Source organism: Labeo rohita, chromosome 15 (assembly GCF_022985175.1).
Source record: "Labeo rohita strain BAU-BD-2019 chromosome 15, IGBB_LRoh.1.0, whole genome shotgun sequence".
Lineage (NCBI taxonomy): Eukaryota > Metazoa > Chordata > Actinopteri > Cypriniformes > Cyprinidae > Labeo > Labeo rohita.
In genome coordinates, this window is record NC_066883.1 from 8,292,187 (window position 1) to 8,310,326 (window position 18,140).

Sequence of the window (18,140 nt, forward strand, 5' to 3'; positions counted from 1 at the left end):
CTATGGTGTAGATTTCGTAGAATGCCCTGGAAGAAAATGGCTACAGTTACCCGTTTGGTTACCGTCACTCTCCAAAATATCTCCTTTTGTGTTCAATAGATGAAAGGAACTCTCAAAAATTTAGAACAACTGCAGGGTGAGTAAATGACACAATTTTCATTTTTCGGTCAATCCTCCTCCAAACCGCCTGGTTGTCAGATCATTCGACACCCCAAACGCAGGGTCTCCTCTTCAAATCTTTTATTCTTTACATATGCAAAACAATCACTCATTACGTGTCTCCCATGTTAAGAATAAAGACCTCCTGTGTTTGACTCAGTGTATAGACCATTGTTAACCCAACGGACAGAGAACTTGAGACACAAAGTCTTGTTACCTTGCTCTTGAAGCTTACGACACAATTCCAACCAACCGCCAGGTTGAATTTTGGTAAAATAACTTCGTTTTGTCCTTCAGGTGACTCAAACATCATATAGCTTCACAGGACACAGAATCAATCATCCTATGTCAACACATTCATTTCAAACACTGTAAGATGATACAATTTATTGCCATAAACAGTGTAGGAAAATGAAAAGAAAAACAAAAGAATAAAAACAGCCGACCTCTATTATACAGTAAGAAAAAAAAAATAAAATGTTGAACTTCCTCATTTATATCCAGTAAAATGCGGAGAGAAGGGATGCGACATGGATTTTCCATGAGGACTCTAGACTCGATCCACTAGGAGATGAAACTACAGCGCCTGGCGTCACTGGCGTGTCTGGAAATGTGCGAGCAGTTCGTTTTTGTTCAATAAGCTTCACATGGAAAGGCAGTACTGATGGTGTTATGGTTCATAGTTTCTACTATTTTTTTTTGTTTCTGGTCTGGAAAGAAATACATTGCCGTCAAGCTGTGGACGTCGCCGTAGACCGCAGACCCTCGCGTCACCAACCGAACCTATCATGCATACTCTTCTAAATGAATGAAACATGTGGCACATTGTTCCCGAAAGCTCTGGATGAGCCAGGATTTGGTCAGGTGGGGAAAATCTTTCGTAAAGACGAGGCAAGAATTCAAAAAGAGCTCTTCACTTTGAAATGGTTTAATTAAGAATCAAGCTCAACGTTTTTAATCCTCAAATACAGTAAAGAAATTTAAAGAGCAAAATATAAAAAGGACACGGCGGCAATTACGTCCGCGCGTCTGCAAATTCAAAAACACAAAGATACTTTGGGAAGGGGGAGAGATGTTGAAGTCCATAAACACAATCGACCTGGAAGATGCTGTCCTCCAAGTTTTGGATCTTTGAGGCGTGTGGTGGGAGGAGCCAGCGAGGACAGGCAGAGGCGGAGATAAGACTGTGCCCCACCCCTTTCTAAAGCCCCCACCTCCACCTGCTTTTTAAGCCAATCGGATGAGGGCTCGTTCGGATTCGAGAGGAGACCAGCACCTCGTGCCTCTGCCTGCGCGTCACTGAAGTCTTTGAAAGATTTTATGGTGATCAAAGCCAGTAGAATCCAGTATAGCCTTCCGGAATAATGCAGCCACACTGACACAGATATTAATTCTTTAGAGAACGGAAACATAAAACAAGAACAAAATGGTTACACAGGGTCCGTCGTAGGAGACGTAGGTGAAATTTGCACATGAACATTCTGACAAAGCAATATTAGAATCAATGTAACACAAACGGGAAGAAATTGCGCCTCGTGTAGAGCTACTAAGATGCACGGCTCCGAAACCGGACACTGACTGTACAGCTGGACTACGTTGTGCTTTGACACGCCAATTTACACACACCGTGAGGACTAGGGAGAGGACAAGCACCACATGTACAATCCAGCGTGCGTTCGAAAGGTTTGCGTATGTGAATCGGCTGAAATCGTGAAGGGAGCTCGTGCCGTCGTTGAAAATCACACCAAAGAGAGAGGAGGAAAAAAAATTATCTTCATAGGTGCAGTCCATCAAAAATCCGAAGAACAAAATACAAAACGATGGTAGTTCAATACTGCTTTTTGCGAACGCTATTATGAATGTGGAAACGTTAGCTAGCTGCCCTGCAAGAAAAGCGCACAAACCAAATCAGTGTCATCAATTTTCGCACGATAAAAGGGCTTGACGTGTGTAGTTTAGTCTACAGCTATAAAACAAAAACATTTAAAATCAGTTTCAATTCCATTTAAGAGAGCAACTCCCAAAAATTAAAAAAAAAAAACCTTTCGGATCTCACCAAGGATGTGAAAGAACTTTCCCCTGACGAAAACTACAGTACAGAGCAGGCACTAATTACAGGGAAGCAAAGGTGGACATAAAACCATTGTTAAACAGTTTTGCCATGCATTCACGAGCTGCTCGTTGGTGTGTGCAGGTGTCATGACGATCGATCGATGTGGGCGTGGTCTTTTTTTTTTTTTTTCTCCGTTGAATAAATATATAGTTGCGCGATCTGAATTCGTAGGGACTCCGTTCATCTCTAACAGGTAGGAATGATGACAGAGGCCTTATCGCATTCCCGTTGGCATGATACGTTTTTTTTTTCGTCGTCGTTTGTCGTCCCCGCACCTCGCCCTTCCCTCCCCGAATATCCCTCCCCATCCTTCTCTCCTCCTCCCCTCCTCCCTCCCTTCCTTCTGGAGCGTAGAGGGAGGCTGCAGTCTCTTAGTGTTTGTCTTTGGGAATTACCTCCTCCCTGGGTTTGGCACCCCCAAAGATGGCCGAGTTGGGGTTGGCCACTTGGTTAAGGGGAGCTGCCACCGTACGTGGCTTCAGCTGTAGCCTTGGTCTCTGCGCTCTTTCCTCTGCAGGACAAAAAGAAAAACAGAGACATTAGGTGTTTTGGTATAACTTATGCAGGTGTCAAAAAGAGAATTTGAAGTCGATGTGAAATGGTATTGGCAACCCATTTTACTTTTAAAAGAAAAGTTGAGTGGATCAATTAAAAATTGACTGGAGCAAGAAACTGGCCCATCAACAAATCTGACAAAGTAATTTTTGGAAAGGATGAAAATTTTGTCCAAGGAATCAGGCCATATTTATTTGAGCCTCTGGTGAGCTATAAAATACTCTTAAAAAAAAAAAAAAAAATATATATATATATGTGTGTGTGTGTGTATGTATATGTATATGTATATGTATGTATATATATATATATATATATATATATATATATATATATATATATATATATATATATATACACATATACATATACACACACACACATACACATACATATACATATATATAAGAACAGTGGACAACTTTGAAGGTGATTTTCTCAATATTTTGACTTTTTTGCACCCTCAGATTCCAGATTTTTAAGTGGCTGTTTCTCTGCCAAATGTTGTGCTATCCTAACCATACATAAATGGAAAGCTTATTTATTCAGCTTTCAGATGATGTATAAAGCTCAGTTTAAAAAAAAAAGGCCCTTATGACTGGTTTTGTGGTCCACGGTCACAAGCGATGTTTCCATCACCCAAAAAAAAAAAAAAAAAAAAAAAACTACACTCGCTTGAGGTGCTTTTTGACTTGTGTGAAAAAGGCTTAATGCGAATAATGGAAGGTGGAAGCGCATTTGCAGAATAAATTCCTCTATGCGCATCAAAAAAGTCATGTGACTTTGCGATATGGAACGGCAAAACCTGACTAACCAGCGGACCGATCTTGTTCCACAGCATCTGAAATATTGTTATGGTCACTCTGAAATGTTCAAGCAAATTGTGTCAAAGTATTCCTGTATAATTGCCTCCCAGAACCGTCTTATACGACTGCATTCTCAAATAGCAGGCATCCACTTCCGAAAGCAATGAGCGCATTTATTTTGTTTTATCTGCTCGCCCTGAGGCGCAAGCAAAGTATAAGATATGACAGTTACCAACTTCAGTGGCTGCTCCTACTTTTCTTAGTGATTTAGTTCCAGTTTATCAGGAAGTGACAAATTTGTTCTCTTTGACTCACTGGATGGAAACGGTGCTTGTTCGCAAATGTTTTATGCAATATTACAAAGTTAAATTCGCAGTATACTATACTATATAAAACTATACTATATAAAACAAGCCAAGCTCTGATAAGCTGCAGTGATCATAAATAATTAATTACATAATCAGTGATCACTCTAATTGATTTGCTGAAATCAAAACTTGGACAGAAAATGGTGAGCATTAGCCAATGAGACTGAAGTTTCAGCATCAGCTCTGCCCACTACAAAAAAAAACTGGATGCCAGTGGCTTCTGCTTGTTCTTATAGACCAAATTCTGAAAAAACTCAGTCACTTGACAGGTAAGTAAGACTCTGTAATGACAGTAAATCTTTTAAGTGCCGGGTCAAAGTGTTCAAGTGCAGGTGAATGAAAATACATTTGTGCTGAGCTTACTCTTAGCTTCTAAAATCCAAAGCATACTTCATTTTTGTATGCGTACACTAGCGTATGCATAAAGATGCCTTTCAAAGTATATTCAATTTGACAGCGTGCACAAATGCAGGTGATCGACACATGCACTCTAGAAAGCTTCATCTCTGTCCAGTGTCTGCTCTACTTTTCTGTAGAAGTTATGACCAATAAAAATGTGATACGATCTAGGAAAACCCAACACATGGTGGAAGTTTAACTTTTTTAGGTTGTGTCCACAGGTTGAATGTAACAAACTTTATGGCTTAAGTCAGCTGATAGCTATGATTTTCAGGAATGGAATTTTGAGAAAAACAGGTTTAAAGTGAGATGGCTTTTACTTTCAATTTGTGGGTATAACGAAAGCTGTCTGTCAGGTCAGGAGCACTATACTGCATCATTACACAGACTAATGTTACTCTGAAGAGGACAGTTTTTAATTGTTTATCATGGACATAGTCTTTTTGATCACCCCTTGTATGTTTAGATAGCACAAATAGTAAAGTCTACCTTGTAGTTTACGTTACATATATAAAAATAATGACATTTGACCTATTTTTTTAATTTCCTGAAAACGTCCCAGTGTGACATCTGACAGGATTTCCCAGATCGCATCACATGTTTTTACTCTTTTAAACCAAAGTTGCAACTGTCTCATAATGCACAAGCACTTGTCAGTGCGACCATCTGTTGTTGCAGTCTCTGCTATTTTGTGAAACAACCGCCCAGGCCAGTGTTGCCACCTTATGGAACAACCAATTACTCCAAAACTAAGTTAATGTGCGTTAATTCAAAGTGCGTGTACAAAGTATGCATGGTTACAAAAAGCGGGTGGTGTGCATACAGTACACACATACCACACTGGTGACAAAATCAGCATCACGCGAACTTTATGCGAACCCTCGCATATGCGTAAAAACGAAAGTACTCAAACCCTGGCGAGTGAAACCTACCAGTTTTGTAGTCAATGGCTAACATTAGATATTTAGTCGCCTATATTGGGTTGAGCAGAAATATTATTTAGAGTAAACGGGGTGCGTTTTGATTTCACATTGACTTTAAATCACATAAAAGGAATCTGAATGAATAAATTTGTGACACCATCAGAGGGTTCTCTGAAGTCTGTCGGGCCACCGCGAGGAGGTCCATCTCTGTAGCGTCCCATGCCTCCGCCTCCGCCTCCACCTCCACCCCCCCTTCTGTCACCAGGGCGACCGCCTCCTCGACTCCTTCCCCCCATGAAGTCATCATCTCTATATCCTGTGGAAAAAGGAAGTGTGTGAGTAACTGGTCCATCATTCTCCCGCTCCACTGCAAAGTTGTACCAAAATACTGATCCGGGATTGGCTCTGGGCAATGTGTCATAGTGGATAAGACTTGTAATGAAAAAGTCTGATCCCAGATCAGTATTTATAGGCAACTTCAATTTGGGCAAAATTCAGGCTGCAGACCAGCAGGGAGACTCCACTGACAACATGACTGATGGCAATGAGATGACGGAGAGTCCCTGAGAGATCAATGTTCAAAAATTAACTTAAACATGAAAAAGCCAAAACATAAATATACAACACAAGATCCCCGCGACTCCGTTTTAATAGAATATGCTGGGTTATTTTTAACAAGGCTATTTTGACTACTTCCTCAGTTTGTAAAAGTGACTGAGAAAAACATATACATTTAACAGGGTGAATGTCACAAAAATGTTGTTTCACCACAAAATCAAATAAAAAGCCTATTTATTACAGTCCAGATTTTTGCACTGACATCATTAATGAAAATACATCATTTGCTTACCACCATAATATGGAAAAAACAACTTATTTTAGGCACGCATGATGGGAATATTTGTCATTTTGAATGTATGCTGATTTTATTAACATTATTACCATTATTATTAATAAAATTAATGTGATAACGCAATGATTTTCATTACAGCATCATAATATTACAGTGCATAACTGTAATTAAAAAAAAAAAAAAAAAGAATTGAACAAAACAATGAATTGACAAAATTCTTGTCCTAAAACCTTTCATTTTCATTGTGCCCTACTGCTTAAGCTTTTATTGAGTATATTTATTGCAATCAGGTTTTGTGTTCATTTTTACAAAATGAGGAACAATCTGAATTGTCTGTGGAAATCTCACACCACAGATGTGAACCAGAGCCGATTATCTAGTTTTAACACCCCAAGGATTCGAGTTCTTGCCCAATTCAGACGTCGCACCTCCTCCAGAGTGGTCGTAGTCGTCTCTGGAGTCACGTCCCCCTCCTCTGGCCCCACGTGAGCCACCACGGCCTGAAAGGGACAGGGGGCTGTTTAATACGGGCAACAATTCAAAGCTGAGATCAGGGTGAAAGAGAGGCCCACCCACATAACGGCTCAACTGAACCGATCAGATCATCTGCCAACAGCGCTTACAGGAAGACACCAGCTGGACAGGGAAGTTTAGCCTATAGAAAAGCACTCCATTTGTTAGAGGGGAAGGAAGAGGAGCTAGAAAGGGTTTTCTACTGAGAGATGAAAAAACAGAGAAGTACAAAAATATCTGAAGATGAAGCATGTATATGAACAATGACTGTGAGAAGCCTGACTTAAAGGGATCGTTCACCTTAAAATGAAAACTGTATCATTATTTACTCACCCTCACTCAGTTTCTCTGACTGTCCCCACTGACCTCCACAGTATATAAAAATACTACTGACGTCAGTGAGGACCAGAAATTTTTAGATTACCCATATTCTACCAAAATATCTTTTGTGTTCAGTAGACGAAACAAACTCATACAACTTGTGTGTGAATAAATTACTGAAATTTCATTTTTGTGTGAACCATCACTTTAAGAAGTGCTCGGGTTGTGTAGTATGAGCAGTGAATTACATGTTTGTAGCTATATGCAATATCACCAAGCAGAACAGTTCAGAAAAAGAGGCACAAAGTTCACAAAGAGCACAAACTAATACTGAGCATTGCTTAGGGGTTGGCACTGCAGTAGGAGCAAAATCTTGGTTATGGCACATCACAAATAAATTTGACAAAAGTGGTTTATATTCGGGGTGCACATTACTTTTTTAGCCTGGTTCTCATAAGAGCACCTGGATATTTTACTTGGTCCTCACACAGGACATAGTGTGACCCAGTAAATTAAACTATAAAGAATTAAAATAGTGATATATAAAATAAAGTGCGCTAATACCATTACATTTTAACTCTTTCCCCGTCATTGACAAGATATCTCGTCAATTAAGAGACAACGCTTCCCCGCCATTGACAAGTTTTTACAGCAATCCGCGTTCTGTGTGTATTACTATAGAGAACGCCCTGGCGTATTTCCCGAATGAGTTACAGGACTTCGGGTGCGAATTCAAGATGATTGGCATCAATGGCAGGGCTTGACAATAAGGAGTGCCCGATGGCCCGGGGCCAGCTTAAAAGACACTCAGGACAGTTGACAAATATGTCACTGGCCTGATCGGGCCACTGCCACGTCGTCACGAAAGTTTATCATTTTCATGTGTTTTTTTAACTTTACAGTAAAACCTAAAGATGAACGCAAAGAGAAAAAAATACTGTAGCAGACAGACCAAGATCATGGTGCAAAATGCGCAAAATATTGGAAATATTGAATGTATCTGTGAGGGGAACTGACTGTTTTAAGAAAAGTTTACATGGCGTTTTCTTTTCATTTGTCCATGTATTATGTATTTAAAGCCTTCATAAGCACTGAGTTGCTTTGTTTACAGCGGTAACCATAGAAACGTAGTATCACTCTTATTCCATAAGCGCCACCTGCTGGCAAAGACTGAGTTTGCCTTATTTAGTCTGTCTGCTGTTTTTCCATAAAGCATCTTTTCATTTTTAATGAAAAAAATAATAATTAAAAACATTTTGAACAATGTTTGGACTTTAGTTAGGCTAGTAGGTTTAGGTGTGGTATCAAAATTGGAATCGAGAATTGTACACTTTTATTTGGCATGTAAACTTTTGGTGTCATATAAGCTTATTTATTAAAATAAAAGATAACATAAGTCAAAAACAATGATACCAGCAACTATTTAATGTTTTTGTGGTAGGGCCAGTGAAAATTTTGACCGGGCAAGTAAAAATTTTAAGCACCAGCCCGACCGGTCCAGTAGAAAAAATCCTTAGCGTTGAGCCCTCGAACTCTGATCACTCATGTTTTAACCATTTTGAATCTGATCAGGATGAAGTAGTCAGTGAGGGAGATGCCTTTATAGACACAAACTTATAGTTGTGCTGTAGATAAACCGATAATCCGTCAACTTGGATGTGTATATGTATGCATGTTTGTATATGTGTGTGCGTTATCTATAAATGTATATCAATTCTTATAATTATTTACAAGTGAAAGAACACGAATACTGCTTTGATAAAAATGCATTTTTCTGTTTTTTGTCCAAAATGTTGCATTTCTGATGCAACCTATCTGCATTCAAGTGATGATAAAACATGAAGATAGAATTATTTTTTTTGTTGTTGTTGTTGTTGTTGTTTAAAATCAGAGGCTAGGATCTTTATTTTGATACATAATGTTTGTATATTCATAGCAGAAAATATTCTGAGGGCCGTAAAATTTAGGAGAAAATCACCAAAAATGCTGGCGGTGAATGGCAACTTTAAAAAAAAAAAAAAAATAAATAAAAAAAAAAAACACTGGCAGGGAAAGAGTTAAAATAAAAAGGAAGAATTAAATAAAAATACAATTTTATAGTAAACTTTAAAGATAAAATGCAAATATTAACTTTTTAATATGAATTTATCATTTTCAAACTTAAAATTAGCAAGCTTTTTTAAGAACGTCAGTGAATGAAATGTCACAGTCATATCACACTTTAAAAAAGGGCAGCAGATAGCCTCAATTTACGCTTTCAGTTTGAATAGAAATCTTATACAGCATTACAGTTTGTCGATCTAAAATTGCAATTGTGCATTAACAGCTCTCAACCATGTTGGTACACAAATGCAAGCTCTGAACTTATTTACACAGTGCATTTTCTTATTTTGGTCAAGTGTGCGGACCATCTGTGTGTACCCGTTCATATTAAAGAAATATGGTATTGTGACGTTTGGAGTAATCCACTAAATTAAATGCTTTATAAATAAGTTACTGAATCATGTAATCTCTAAAATAAAACAAAATTACATTAATTAATAACAGCTTGTTGATAACAGCTTGAACAAACAACCACCACCTCAAAACAGGACATTATAACTTGAAAAATCTGATAAGGAGCCACGTACATTGTAAAATATACGACATACACACCATCAAATGAACTGAAGTTCCTTAGCAATCGTGAACATTTAAAGTTGCAATGAAACTGAAGTGTAAATGCGAGTAGCAGTTGATTGTGGCCGGGCAGGTTTAAGTGGACTAAACAATTAGAGAGGAGTCTGTTGTTTTCACCTGAAGATCAAATCTGCCTTTTTTTATTGAATTAAAAAAAAAAAGAAAAAAAAAAAAAGAAAGAAAGAAAAAAAAGAAGATTCAAATCCACACCTCTAACCACAAGTCTATAACTGAATGAATTTAATTGACCATCCGACTCTATTAAACGCAAGTAATTACTTCCAGCAGTGTAATGTTAATATGAGCCAAAAACTTCAGTAAACTATAAATGCTAATCTACAAGAACTTAGATTTAAATAAATAAAAAAAAAAAAAAAATACAAAGGCGTAGGTTTGCTTTTGACATTGGTGGGGACATAAACCCATGTATTAAATGCACGTCCTTGAAAGCGCACAGTTTTCTAATGCATTTACTTTAACTTCTTAGGTAATACCAATGGTGTGACGTTTCAGATGTGTCCGAAATTACAAAAACATACACATATTTAACCGTTTGATCAAATTACTGCTAGGGACAGTTTGGCAGTCGCTGGATATTGGTAGGGACACGTCCCCCCCTGAATTTTACACCCCTGCATATGTATTTCTCTAGAAAAGTTGATATGCACAGGGTAACGATCTCTACTGGTTAATTATAATGGAAATACAATCAGACCGCCCATCCTAGCAGTGCTCATTTCAGAGAATGAAAAGACCACAACGCAAGCAAAAAATAACAACAGACAAACAAACCAAAATGTGAGCATACAGCACTAATAGAAACATAACATAAAAAGACATATTTTGATATATTTCGACACACACAGTACCTCTGTCGTCTTTCCGGAAGCCAAAGCCTCCGCCGCCACGTTCTTGCCTTCGGCCCTCAGCGATATCCACCCTCAAAGATCGGTCCCCTAGCAGCTGTGGAACAACTTCATACTTAAGAACATGCAATATATCAGACGGTACACTACTGTTCACAAGCGTGTTCATTTTTAAAGTCTCTTTTTTTTTTTAAAGGCTGCACTTGTTTGATTAAAAATACAATAAAAACGAAATTGGAAATATTATAATTTAAAATGACATGTCTATTTAAATATTTCAAATTGTAATTTATTCAGTCTTTAGCATCTCACAGGCCTTCAGAAAACATCTAATATGCTGATTTGGTTCTAAAAGAAACATTTATCACTAATGTTGAACGCAGTTGTGATGCTTCATATTTTTGTGGAACTTCTGTTTTGATGAATAGAATGTTCTGAAAGAGTTCTGGAAGTTTTGTAACGATGTTAAAATCCTTACTGCCACTTCTAATGCATCCTTGCTGAATAAAAGTATTCTTAAAAAAAAAAAAAAAAAAAAAAAAAAGAAATTAGATCTGTAGCGTAAAAATGTATTTAGGTGACAAAGTATTAAACACCTGTCAAGCTTTACATTTATAAAGCTTTATTAACATTTCACTGTTATCAGCTATAAAATCAAACACTTGTGTATGCCTAGTTAAAATTACAACACGTAACTTATAAAAAAAAAAAATTCATAAAGTGTAATTAAGTGACTTACAGCACCATCGTATGTCAAAGCCTCTTTTAGAGATTCCAAGTCGTCAAACTCTACATAACAGAAACCTGAAGCATGAAAGCAAACAAAAGATTATTAATCATTTAGCAGATGCTTTTATTCACATTGACCGTCAGTACATTAAATCAAATTTTAACAGCATGTCTCCCTGAGGATCAAACCCATGACCTTGGTATTGCCCAAGCCATGCTCTAGCCGTTGAGCAACAGAAAGATAAACTAGCCACGCATTTTGAGGTTTGATTCATGTCTGCACTTCAAAGTTTAATACTTAGGGGATTCCCAAACCCCAGTATGAATAATAAGTAAACAATGTTTCTCATTAATCATGCATTGAGTTTCAAAGATGAGCCTACCTTTGAACTTGTCTGTCTCTTTGTCTCGAACTAGTCGAATGCTCCTGATGCTGAGGTCTTTGAAAATGGCATCTATGTCTCCTTGCACTGTGTTGAAGGGCAGGTTGCCGACGTACGCCGTGTAGGGCGGCTCTGTGGGAAGTTCCTTCTGCTTTCGGGGTCCGCCTGGGCCGCCGCCGCCTCGAGGTCTGCAGTCGGGAAAACAAACAAGCTGATCAGCGCTACACCTTCTAGAAATAACCACACGCAGGTCAATTATTGATCTAGACATGCGATTCCAGCAGCACTCAAACACTGCAAATAAAAGACGCACTCTGACTAATAATGCCCAACACGACCACATCGATGATGCATCTCATCATCTAATCATTCACACTTCCGAATGGCTTTGCGTCGTACACAACCCGAAAAACTCACAAGCACAAGAATAGGCATGAGAGTCTAGGATGAACTGCAGTGATGGCCTAACATGCAATGCGTTTTCCCTTATGAGTGTCTGAATCAGACGTGTGCTATATTAAGCAAGCTCACATTAATCTGTGGTACAAAACATTGCTTTAGACACACATTTCTTTTACATACAGAGACCAACAGCGGTTGATTAGTAGGAGTTTTTGGTAACACTTTACAATAAGGTTTATTCGTTACCTAGTTAAACTAAGAATGAACAATTATATTTTCATTAACTAATATTAACAAAATTTAATGAATAGTGTAATAAATGTATCATTCATCGTTTGTTCGTGTTAGTTAACAGATTAAAGGAGAAATCCACTTCCAAAACAAAGATTCACATATAATGTACTCACCCCCTTGTCATCCAAGATGTTCATGTCTGTCTTTCTTCAGTCGTAAGGAAATTATGTTTTTTGAAGAAAACATTTCTGCCTTTTTCTCCATATAATGGACTGATATGGTGCCTCGATTTTGAGCTTCCAAAATGCAGTTTAAATGCGGCTTCAAACGATCCCAGCCGAGGAAGAAGGGTCTTATCTACCAAACGCTCATCTTGACTTACTCTGCCTTAACTGTTTTTGTTCCGGTTCATGAAAGTTAGGGTATTTCGAAAAACTCCCATCTCATGTTGTCCCTTGACTTCAAAATCATCCTGTATAGCTTTTTTGTTAAGGGTGATTGATGTTCTTTGCATGTTCACTTTTCAAAGGCTGTGTCGGTACTTCTGTAGCGATGTAGGATGATTTGCTTTTTGAAGTTGAGGGAGAAAATACGATTGGAGTTTTTTTTGATATACCCAAACTGTCTTGAGCCAGAATACACAGAGTTCAAGGAGAGAAAGACTAGACAAGCGTTTGAGATTAAATGAAAGATTGAAAGTATTTAAATTGAAATTTTTTTTTTTTTAATGAAAAATAACCAATCGTTTCTCTAGATAAGACCCTTCTTCCTCGGCTGGGATTGTTTACAAACACATTTGGGATTGTTTGAAGCCGCATTTAAACTGCATTTTGGAAGTTCAAAATCGGGGCACCATATCAGTCCATTATATGGAGAAGAATCCTGAAATGTTTTCCTCAGAAAACAATTTCTTTATGACTGAAGAAAGAAAGACAAACATCTTGGATGACAAGAGGGTGAGTACATTATATGTGAACCTTTGTTTTGGAAGTGGACTTCTCCTTTAAGTAACATTAACTAATGGAACCATATTGTAAAATGCTGTGTTTAAAATGTTCAAAATGTTTTTCAATGATATATTTTCAACGACATTTACATCAGTGATAAATTTATTTTTCCATTAAGATGTGACATTTTTACTTCAAGTGTCATTTTTTTCTAACCTTTATTTATTAGATGCATGCATCAATGTTTTACAATTATAAGAATTACAGGCTAATCAAATTAAATCTTAATCAAATTTTATTACAATTATAAGACATTACAGGCTAATCAAATTAAATCAATATATATATATATATAAAAAAAAAATCATCTTTGTATTACAGAGGTGGCACATAAACTGCATTTTAAGTGGTTTTAGGTACACTATTGCTGCATGGAAATTTAAAAAAAACAAAAAAAAAAAAAAAAAGGGTTTACAGTGCAATTACAACTGAATAAAAAAAAAATGTTGAGAAAAATATATAACGAACCACTAAATATGAAACTGAAACAGCCAGAATACGGCAGCAAGTCATGTTCTAATGAGCAAGTTACTGAATTACTCACTTGACCAAATCATTCAAAAACACAGATTCAGTTGCGTTTTTGTTTGAAAACATTTTCACTGGTGAAAGAGCAAAAACATAATATTGTGTCATACAACTCAAAATTAACTTAGATTATTGAAAAGTTGTATAAAATCAATATCAGATTTGTAACTGTGCCCATTCTGAAAAACAACACACATTTCCTCACACTTCTCATCCCATATTATAACTATACTAAAAAAAAACTATTTTGTTTAGTCCCTTTTAATTTCTGACCCGGATATAATTTTTTGTTCCTAATTATAATGACAAACGCAAATGAATTTAAGTCAACACCTAAGGCCAGTATAAAGTAATCAATGCTGAATAGAGCAAAAAGGTATTATTGAAAGATCAGGGGCCTCATTTATAAAATCTCCGCTTGTAAACACCCCCAATTATTGTCTTTAGCATATAAAATAGCACTAGTCAATATCCAAATGCTTTACTTGAGAATGCCAAGCAACAACAATCACTTCGATTTCCCAACACTTGCAGTACTGCAACTCTTTGCCACAAAAAGAAAAATGTGTTTTTCTGCTTGGACCCTGATGTAGCACCAAGCACTTTTTGTACATCGAGGAATGATGGTGTGGGTTTTAGCATACGCAAACTCTAAGATCAAATCTGCGTGCATGCACAAGGCCTCTGAAACTAAACTGGCATGAGTGTGAGATATCACTTGTGTTAGTCTACACACTGGGCATTTACCATCTGATGCCAATATTCTTAAAAATCACCAAATGTCATATTGTCACACATACTAGTCTAATCGCTGGTAACTAAACGTGCGAAATGCAATAGCTCCAAAGTGCTACACAAACACTGTCTGTAATAGATTAAATCCCATGCAACACATCTGAGCTTCTGCTGGGATCTGACATACTACAGACATTCCTCTGGTGTCAGATGGAGGCCTGAGACCAGCGTATAGCATGACATCTCTGCTGCACCTTGGCTCTGCATGTCTGGTGTATTCCGACCTGTGCTGTCCACAGCAAATGATACATGACTGCTGCTGGCTGCTCAGAATTACAGCACAGAAACATTCACCAACCACAAAAACCCATGAGACATCAAAACCTTTAAGTACTGTGGTGGTAGCAACCAGACGGAAATACCATGGTACACTGATACGTAGATGATACTTACGACACTGTATATAGATCATCTGATTTCGCTGTACAATTGGCTAATTAACAGAAGTTGCCAACCTGCCCTGTTCCAGACCTCAATATACTTTTCAATTAATAGTGAATGCACAATACGCATTTTTTTGGATTCTTTCTTGAATAGAAAGTTCAAAAGAACAGCATTACTTATAAGACATCGTACATGACATTATAAATGTCTTTAAAGTCACTTTTGATCAATTTAATGTATCCTTGCTGAATAAAACAACTTTCTTATAAAATCATATTGCAGAGCTCAGGCTTCTGAATAGCAGTGCATCACTGATTTTGCTGAAAATACTAATCAGCAAAAATGCTTTTGTAACGGTATACACTATCATTCAAAAGCTTGAGGTCAGTAAGATTTTCTCTTTTTGGAAAAAAAAATACTTTTATTAAGTAAGGATGCATTAAACTGATCAAAAGTGACAGTAAAACATTTGTAATATTACAAAAGCTTTCTATTTCAGCTAAACACTGTTCTTTTGAACACTCAAAGAAACCTGAAAATAAGTTTTCAACACTGATAATAAAAAATGTTTCTTGAGCAGCAAATCAGCATATTAGAAACATTTTTGAAAGATCATGTGACAAAGACTAGAGTAGAGTAATGATGCTGACAAATTCAGCTTTGATCATAGCAACAACTTATGGTTTACAATAAATCAAATTTAAAACTGCAATAAATTTTCACAATAACACTGTTTCTACTGTATTTTTGTTAAAGTTAACACAAAATTGGTGAACATAAGAGTTGTTTCAAAACTCTCATTCCAAACTTTTGAACGTTAGTTTGTGCGTGCTTTTCTAATTTCTCATTGTCAATAATGCAGGATGGTCCAACAAGCCTAAAAAACAAAACAGATGTAAATTCGCCAGGTTTCCATGCATCAAATAAATATTTGCTTTCTGTTTCTATATTCAATAACTGATAAATGCCACGCATGTCTGTGAAAGGCAGCAGGCACGTATGCAAATAAAGCCATCTGAAACATGTGCATAGCATCTGGCCGATCTGATGATGGGAAAACAAAATAAACTTCGTTTATCAGAGTGGATATGGACTTATGCTGCCGATCCAAGAACAGCGTGACCAGAAACTAAAAATGCATTTACATGGACGTGATCATCTCAACGTACATGACATTCCTACGATCCCGCGAGTTACTTCAAAGAATACTACCGTGCGTGCACGTCCAAAAAGGTTTAAGTACCACGGTATTTTTGTGGAATGAGAACAACTCTAGTTAGAAGCAGCAATGCAACGGGTTTAAAAACAGCACGGGAATATAGATGGGAGTCCAAGGCCCAGTGCAGACCGTGCTAAAACACGCCAACACGCCGTCGCACTGATAATTCAAACTAATTACGGCCCCAATAACCATATTCATTAGAGATAAACGAGCAGGAGTGTTTTACATAACGTCTGCTTGCAGTGAAATGCTGAGTCGGCCGTGAGATATGAAGCCCATGTGGGCTGAGTTTCGTGCCCGGCCTCCATTCATCATAGCGGGAGCGCGCTGCTGCTGCGTGGCCTACACCCGCTCGATCTCCCGCAAACCCTCGGTCACACGCACAGACCCGCTGCCTCTCGTCATACACGCTCAGATGCACGCTTCGCCGCTCCTCTCATGCGGGCTTTCTTACCCTCTTCCCCCGCCGAAGCTCCCGTAAGCCCGATCCCGGTCATCGTAGTTATCGTAATCCGCCATTGACGAAGATGCTGTCCAGAGAAAGCAGCAGTCTAACGCTGAAGGACCCCAAAATATACGGCTGCGAGGTTTAGCTGTCCTCGGTGTGCCTGAGACGTGCCATTTGGAGATTTCTAAAATACGTTTGAGTCATGCTAGCTTAAATAGGTCTAAAATATCAAAATACGTCGTATGTGTATGCATCTAAGAGTATGTCTCCAAATACACATTTTTTTATGTGAGTAATGGACGATTTTTAAATCGGGCAACGGCGAGTGGACTCGGGATGCGATTTAATGTGTTAGTACAGTACCAGCTAATTCTTTCGGAGGAACGCATCTGTGGTGTTTTTGATTCAGTGTTTCGAATCTTTTAAATGAATTCACCAAAAAGATTCATTCAGTGGCCCTTTTTCTGTTCTTGCACCAGAAGCGACGTGAAGTGTATGCGAGTCGATTGAATTCACAGCTGCTCATTCAGGTTATTGAGTGAAATAATGTATTACGTTTTAAAAACTCCAACTAAAACGTTTCAGAAAAAAGTTCCATGAACAATGTAGAAAAAGACTTCTGTGCCAACATTTTAAGAAAATCGTTTAAGGCCAGATAATTTTGACAAATATTAACGAATATTAATATAAATGATTGTATGAATTATTATTATATTATTCTTTTATATTTAAACGGAACAAAACGCTAATATTTATGACCGTCATCTTAGAAAGGTCTATTAACAAAACAGGTCATGAGGAAGGACGAGGGAAAAAAAGAACCTGGAAAGACCAGCCTGCACTTTAAACAAGCAATTTCTGAGATTTAGTCTAGTGGGAGGATGCACATTAATTTTCATAATATAAGCGATGTTTTGCGCCCTCACGTGGCTGTGAGAAACACACACACACACACACACACGTTTGTTTTTGTGAATTGTGGGGACTTTCCATAGACTTCTATAGTTTTTATACTGACCAAACGATATTGTCTATCCCCTAACCCAACCCTAACCCTAAACCTACCCCTTACAGAAAACATGTTTGCATCTTTACACTTTCAGATAAACATCATTTGCTATTTTTAATAATTGTTTAACATTGTGGGGACCGCAGGCCGGTCCCCACCAGTGTTGGGGAGTAACTAGTTACATGTAACGGAATTACGTAATTTAATTACAAAATAAATGTAATTGTAATTAGTTACAGTTACTGAGAAAAAAAGTGTAATTAAATTACAGTTACTTTTGAAAAATGCCAGTGATTACAAAGGTGATTACATCAGATTTTTTTACACACACCCACCCCCACTTACAGATTTAATTAACTTCTTTTAAATTACATTGACTGCACTAAAATGAGACACCAATGTTTCAGGAGTTTAGGACACAGAATAGGACACATGCTTATTCGATAA

General features: G+C 37.6%; 1 protein-coding gene across 3 annotated transcripts; it reads right to left on the reverse strand.

The window, feature by feature from the left end:
- Window positions 1–622: 622 nt before the first annotated feature.
- Window positions 623–16,849, reverse strand: eif4h (eukaryotic translation initiation factor 4h). 3 transcript variants are annotated; one of them, XM_051130272.1, is made up of 8 exons: window positions 16,691–16,849; window positions 11,665–11,852; window positions 11,292–11,356; window positions 10,556–10,649; window positions 6,584–6,673; window positions 5,478–5,636; window positions 2,668–2,783; window positions 623–1,552 (listed from the first exon to the last, which is right to left on the reverse strand). In XM_051130272.1, the coding sequence occupies exons 1-8, from the start codon at window positions 16,753–16,755 to the stop codon at window positions 1,547–1,549; spliced, it is 783 nt and encodes a 260-aa protein (XP_050986229.1). In that variant the 5' UTR covers window positions 16,756–16,849; the 3' UTR covers window positions 623–1,546. The 3 variants fall into 3 exon arrangements, with proteins under 3 accessions (XP_050986229.1, XP_050986231.1, XP_050986230.1); XM_051130274.1 differs by lacking the exon at window positions 6,584–6,673; XM_051130273.1 differs by lacking the exon at window positions 623–1,552 and having other exon boundaries at window positions 2,376–2,783; window positions 6,602–6,673.
- Window positions 16,850–18,140: the final 1,291 nt, after the last annotated feature.

What these genes read in the sequence shown, in the direction of transcription:
- eif4h (XM_051130272.1), bottom strand. Translation starts at nt 16,755, where the DNA reads ATGGCGGATTACGATAACTACGATGACCGGGATCGGGCTTACGGGAGC. An exon ending in CTTCCGGAAAGACGACAGAG is followed by an intron (nt 6,674 to 10,555) that starts GTACTGTGTGTG and finishes TGTCCCTTTCAG; the next exon opens with GCCGTGGTGGCTCACGTGGG. An exon ending in AGGTGCGACGTCTGAATTGG is followed by an intron (nt 5,637 to 6,583) that starts GCAAGAACTCGA and finishes CTTTTTCCACAG; the next exon opens with GATATAGAGATGATGACTTC.